General features: G+C 42.1%; 1 protein-coding gene across 5 annotated transcripts in view; it reads right to left on the reverse strand.

Moving 5' to 3' along the window:
- TNRC6B (trinucleotide repeat containing 6B) overlaps nucleotides 1-6,573 on the reverse strand; it is a 66,484-nt gene that overhangs the window by 18,969 nt on the left and 40,942 nt on the right. For 3 of the 5 annotated variants that reach the window (XM_019515147.1, XM_019515145.1, XM_019515146.1), the window contains 5 exons: nucleotides 5,352-5,522; nucleotides 2,921-3,046; nucleotides 1,763-1,891; nucleotides 619-729; nucleotides 176-359 (listed from right to left, as the gene is read on the reverse strand). In XM_019515147.1, the coding sequence (XP_019370692.1) occupies nucleotides 176-359; nucleotides 619-729; nucleotides 1,763-1,891; nucleotides 2,921-3,046; nucleotides 5,352-5,522 (721 nt within the window). The remainder of the gene's footprint in view (nucleotides 1-175; nucleotides 360-618; nucleotides 730-1,762; nucleotides 1,892-2,920; nucleotides 3,047-5,351; nucleotides 5,523-6,573) is intronic. The other 2 variants (XM_019515148.1, XM_019515149.1) reach the window with 1 other exon arrangement.

Below are 6,573 nucleotides of genomic sequence, written 5' to 3' on the forward strand. Positions count from 1 at the left end.
GGGGTGGGAGCCTGCACCACCTCACTTGGAAGCTGGTTCCAGACCCTAGCCGCCCTGACCGTGAAGTAGCGCCTCCTGATGTCCAACTTAAGGACTTAGTAAGGTCAAATTGGCTAAGAGAGTAGTAATACTACTACCAGTACAATGAAGAACCCCATCTCATGGCAGTGCTTACCAGAACCGTATCCAGGTATTTGCCCTTTGGTCTGTAAATCTGAAAGACCCACATTCAGAGCACTGGGTACTATGCTGTCTAAATGCGGCTTAGGACCAACGGGATGGGATGGAGATTGCTTCATACCAGGCTGCCTCTGCTGCTGCTGTTGCTGCTGCTGGAGGGCACTCACCATACGGGCAATCTGCACACGAAAGAAATATGTAGGGGAAACTATGCTTATCAAAAAAAAAAAAAATCAGTAGCTTACGTAATCATGTAGGAGTAATTACTTCAGAAGAGGAGAGTAATAATGCATGTGCACACACCACTTTAAAAGGAGTTAACAGTCCTCAGTAATGACTAGAGAGTATGCCATATAGGCTCTAGCACAGTCTGCCAGACCTGACACATTCTCACACACTTTGCGCCCTGTATATTTGACAGAACCAAGAATGTCATACCTGTTGCTCTTGCTGCTGTCGCACAGCTTGAGAAATCTTTCTCTGGCTCTGTAACAGCTGCTGTTGTTGCTGTTGCTGTTGTTGCTGCTGCTGCAGGAGGAGTTGACATGCCTATAAAATAAGTGGAGAAGACAGAGCATTTTCAGGCAAAAATTCTTGATGAAACTAACCGCTTGTAAAGCCTTATCCACAGCTTTCAGTGAAGATGACTGTGGTTCTTCACTTTTAACAAGGAAATAAAATCCTGGTGAAATTATTAGAGCAACATGATCTGCTTTCCTTGCTATATCTTATCTAATTAGAAATCATACTCCCAGTAGCTCCATATCTAAGTAATTAAAAATACAAGCATAACCACAAATGACTAAAATATCATCATGCAACAGCTCCCCCCTGAAGGGGTTGCTACGATTCATTACCAGTGGACTACAACAAGTGCAAACTTCACAATAACTATATATGTCAGTTTAGATTATACCACTCCCCAACAAGTGTGCTTTTCCAGTACAAAGCAGCAACTAGTGTTTGTACACAAATAATGCAAATCAGCAGAACAAGACTTAGACGTGGAACAAACCTAAAGGGAGAAAGCTATCTTTGGAATGTCTGTAAATAGGGACAGAGTTGTAAGAAACTTGGCTTATCCCAATAAGGTGACCAGCTACCATATTTTCTCATATATAATACTCCACCACATCCCCCAAAACCAGCTTAGGAAAATTGGGATGAGCATTATATGTGAGGAAAAGGGTTCCCCCATGGGCCTGTAAATTTGGCCGGGGAGGTAGGTGGGCTGTAGAGCAGTGGCAGCATTAATTGTTGTGGCTGTGGAAGCCATGGCAACTAATATTGCCTCTGCTTCCTTCCCAACCACCAAATTTCTAGACTCATAAGGAACCCCACCCCTCCCCAAATGTGTACCATATCAAGCCAGCACACAAGACCTGACCCTGTGCACTGCCTCTGGAGTCCCACCATGCAGTCTCAGCACTGGCACACAGCTCCAATCAGGTGTGTGGTCCCAGCCCCAGCCCCTTACCTGGAGTCAAAAATTAAGTTTTTTCCCTCTTTTTTGGCACCTTCCAATAATAGGGCAAGTATTACATTTGGGGGTGTGAAATATGTGAGAAAGTACAGTACTTACTAGTTGAAACTGGGGAATCTGAAGCTGGCTTAGCATGGCAATTTGTTGAGGAGACAGCTGGGGACCCATATTGAACAGACCGGGGTTCAAGCCACTGTTAGGAAACTGCTTCAGCATGGAAGCAGAAACCTGCGTAGAAACCATATTAAAACAATTAAGATACAACACATAATAAACCGCTCTACAAAAAATGAACCAGAAAGAGAAAAGGGAGGCATCTGTGGAGGGGAGCAGGTATGGCCTATTCCCAAGTTTATATAGTATTTTTGGAAAGCCACTGGATTTATTCATGCTCACCTTTGCGCATACCCAAATACTATTTTCTGGCTTGTGAGAATGCACAATCCAGTTAATTCACAAAACACCATTACCCACACTGAAGAAAGATATATTTTGGAGACAGCATTAAACTAGAAGCATTTTCTGTGTCAGCAACCAAACAGAATCATGACAGCACGCTGCTAACTCTGCACTTTGACAAGTAACACATGGAAAGGAAAGGCAATCAGTGGTGGCGTGGGAGTAAATAACTGTCTGTTACAAAGAGTTTATTTTCCCGTATGTGGATGAATAGCTATTTTCAAGGGCAGGGGAAGAATATGAATCTCCATTTCTTTATCCTTGAGTGTGTCTAAAATATAGAATTAAAAAAAAAAGTGGCCCAAAGCCGCTACAGAGCCAATGCAAACAAGGAAGAATAGAGAAAATACATGCACTGGGGGGCTGAGACTAGAACTCAGGACTGTAAGTTAACTGTCTAGTTTAGGAAGCTGGAAAGGAAATAACATGCATGGTGGAAGAAAAGTAAAGAAAACCTTTCATAGTAAAAGATAAAAGAAGTTCACTAGGCTCCAAGTTCATAGTGATAAAATACCATTTTTAAATCACTTTGTAAAAAGAGCCAGCAAGAACTCAAGACTTACAAGCCTACAGTAAAGATGAAAAAAAATGGGTAGCAAACAAACTACCAACAAAGATCTCCCTTGGAAGGTAAGAAAGAAGGGTATCAGTTTGCAAAGCCTTGAAGACTAGAAGAAATTTTGAGCAAGTCTGTGGGTTCTACTTATAAAATATACCACGTCCACACCCAGTAGGTATGTAAAAAAAAGCCCTAAAAAAGCAGCGTATATTGCAAGAAACCATGTGTTGACTGCTTACCTGGGGGGAAAGAAACTGGGGAGGCACTTGCGCCCGGATATTGGGGGAAGGATTTAGTGGCTGCACTGGTGTGTGCATGCCCCTTGATTGTGCTGTGCTGTTTCCAAACAAACCATGATTGCCACCCTATAAAATTAAAACAACAGCAAATGAAATAAATCTCTCTGGCTAATCAAATTCTTTGCAATTTGCTACATACTAATAAAATTGCAGGAATATTCGACTAAGAAGAGAGTATCTTCTGAATCCTCTGTCATGAGGGGTAGCTGTCCCTAATGAGTACCAGTCTGTCCCATGTGTGACTCTGTAGAATGAAGTTTTTGAAATACAACCCCCTGCTCCACATTTCCTTTGCTTTATTATTCTCATTTTACAGGTAGAAAAACAGGAGCTCAGAAAACAAACAGCATGCTCAAAAACACTCTCATGCACAAACATTAATGCAGTACTTTCCCAATAAATCTTGGCCCTTGCGTTATAGGAGGTTTGACAGAGGAGCTGGTTGAATATTCAGCATGAATCTGCTCACAATTCAAATGCTTCTAATGCTCATCTAACCTGCAGAGCTTTTGCTGTCCACCTAATTAGATTGATACTCAATTAGATTTCTGTCTTCCCTGGTTCCTTCCTCTTACTGCTTCACCTCCACACTAGGGTCTCCAAGTACCCCTCTGTCCCCCTAACAGGTTTCCCTAGTCTCCCTAGGAGGCATATGTGCCCCTAATTTTCCCACCCTCCAGAATTAGGGTCCCTAATCCTGCTCCATACCAGCAGCTTTATGCATATCTCTATTCCTTTATGCCTCTCTTTCCCACCTTACTCCCTCTTCTCTTGCCTGTCAAACCACTAGTAAGATCTTAGCATCTGATGAAGTGAGCTGCTGGTCACAAAAAATATATGCATCTCTGACTCAGTCTATAAGATACACCTTTATCTTGCCTCATACTAGTAAAAAGGCAGAGCAAACAGGTGCTGTTATGCTTGAGTGTTAATGGGAAACCATCAACCAGTCATTTTATCTATGGACCATTGCTGAGGTGCTTGAAACTGTCATTGTACTCAGGCTGTGTAGGGGCTCTGTGCATGCCCCATATTTTTCTTCCTTTCAGCTGTCTAATTTTTCCTAAAGTCAGAACAGTTCTGTACAATGCCTTTAACATCTGTGGACACATCAATCTGATGTTGCGCTTAAGAGTTAGTGTTAGAACAGGAGTGGGCAAAATGGAGGATCTGGCCAGTGGCCCAACTCCATTTCCCAGCAGCCCCTGTCTGCATGGCTGGGACCAGTTTCCATGGAGACCCCAGCAGCAGCCACAGCGCAGGATAAGGGGTTTCTTCAGAGACCAGCCCCAGCAGCGCTGGCAGTTGGAGAGCCACTCCAGGGCTGGGCTGAGATCTTGCGGCAGTGACGGTGTGGTCCAGGGACAAGGCAGAGCAGCGATCTGCAGCCCACATGCTCAGGGTAAGGGCGTGTAGGCAGATCATGGCTCTGCCCTGGCTCCAGAACACGCTGTCATCACAAGATCCCAGCTCAGCCCCGGAGCAGCTCCCCACCCTGCCACGCGCCCTGCTAGTGCTGCTGGGGCCAGTCTCTACGGAAACCCCGGTCCCACACTATCATAGCATGGCTGCTGCTGGGGTCTCCATGGACACTGGCCCCAGCCACGTGGGCATGGGCTGCTGGGAAATGGAGTCCACTGTTGGATGGATCCAGCTTGTGGGCTGGACATTGCCTGTCTCTGTGTTAGACAGACAGACCAACCAACAAAACAGAGAAATGCCAGAAAGTTGAGTGTATAGGCCTTGTAAGCTTGGACCATTAAAATAGTTTTGATGCTCCTTCTACTTTAAACACTTCTGTAAACCATTCTATCACAATAATCCAAATTATTTTGCTGGAGATACTGTCATACCCACCTACAATTATTTTATAGTATCTGTGTACAACAAGCATATAACATTATTTCCATGGAGATTTCCAAATTAAGTTAGTTTTTTAAACATATTTTAATGTAGAAATTATAGTGTGGAATCTGGACAAAAAAAGTTCAAAAGCAAATTAAGTTTAAACCAACTGTGCCTGATAAGAATTTTTTTTAAAGGGCTAGATTATCATACCTAAAATACTCTAATAAATACTTGTTGCATTGTTTCTACTGAATGGCAAAAAATGCCTTTTTGAAACTAAATCCATCAGCTTGTCACACTATTGAAGGAAGTAAAGGGCCAACAAAACAAATAAAATACATATAGACAACAACCAGGAGGATGGATCTTTGATGGGTTAAAGTATCTGAAACATTTTCTGTTTATTCAGTGATCAATACATCTTGTCAGAAAAAAAATGCAAGAAATCAGCTGACTCTGATTAAGCCTAAATTGCAGCCATTTAGTAATATAGTAATTTAGTCTTAGCAGGTGGCCTCCTTACTTGTCTAGCAGCGAAGTTTTGGGGGTTGAGCCCTGAGCCGATTGCCCCAAGGCTGACGTTGGGTAGAGTGGAACCAGAGGGAGACAGCTTGTAGCTGGGAGAAGGGGAGAAGGGAGAACAGGGAGCCTCATCCCCAAGGCACCCATCTTGATTGGAGAAAGGCAAAGTCAGCTGAAGCAGTAGTTAGCCAATCAGCAGGAGTTGGTTAGTGAAGCAACAGAATGCAAGAAGAGAAAGATAGGGACAGTGAGTGACGAGGAATAAGCAACTTAGTTTTGTAACAGCAATTACAACTACAAACTCCTGGCTCAGTTGAGTCCCTGACAACTAGAATTATTTTCAGTCTGACAAACGTTTTTTTCTTAAACCCGAAAGCTTAAATTTTTTCCCAACTATTTAAGTTGGTCTATTAAAAGATATCAGATTCACCCAAAGAACCTTGTCTGCCTTGTCCTAAGGAGACACTCGTGTCAAAGTATTTTTTAAGCAAAGATGGATTTAAAAAAATCTCTCCTTACTAATTTTTGTCCATTTTTGACACTGATTGTTTTCTGTGCGAAAACAGATGGAGCTAGAAAGAGTTCTTAGCATTTATATCCATCTGCACACATCATTTCTTGCATCAGCAATGAGCAGAGCTCTCCAAATGACATTTATTAATCAGACCAGCAGAGGGAGTTCATAAAACTGGTTTTGGCTTGTAACCCCCAAAATGGAGGAATTTAAAATTAGACATTAAAAAAAAAAAACAACCCTTACTTACTAAAACAGACAATGCTCATCTAGTTTATGCATCATTTTGCCCATTCTCAATTTTATTGGCACAAATTACATTGCATTTTTTTTATTCCAGGGGACATGCTCCAAATCATAATTTGAAGCAACTGTTTAAAAAAAAAAAAAAAAAATCAGTGCCTGCCTACAATAGGTAAAGAGTATGAAAAAGATACTATGGCAACATACAACAGATATCACAGGGAAAACACATGTCAAAAGTAAAACTAACAGTAAATGGACAAACAGCATAATGAGTGGAAGAATCTAGAAGGATGTTTCTGTTAACTAGTAAACATGAAAGCAGAGATAAAAAGTCTTGGAAGACTATGATTATGTAACTATAAATGTAGCTTTATAACAGAAGAGTATAAATGAATAGTCAAACAGGACAAGACCAATTACAGTGCCCTCTAGACTGAGCTTGGGGGGGGGGGGCATGTGTGTT

This window comes from Gavialis gangeticus, unplaced genomic scaffold (genome assembly GCF_001723915.1).
Source record: "Gavialis gangeticus isolate Ggan-Ray unplaced genomic scaffold, GavGan_comp1, whole genome shotgun sequence".
NCBI lineage: Eukaryota > Metazoa > Chordata > Crocodylia > Gavialidae > Gavialis > Gavialis gangeticus.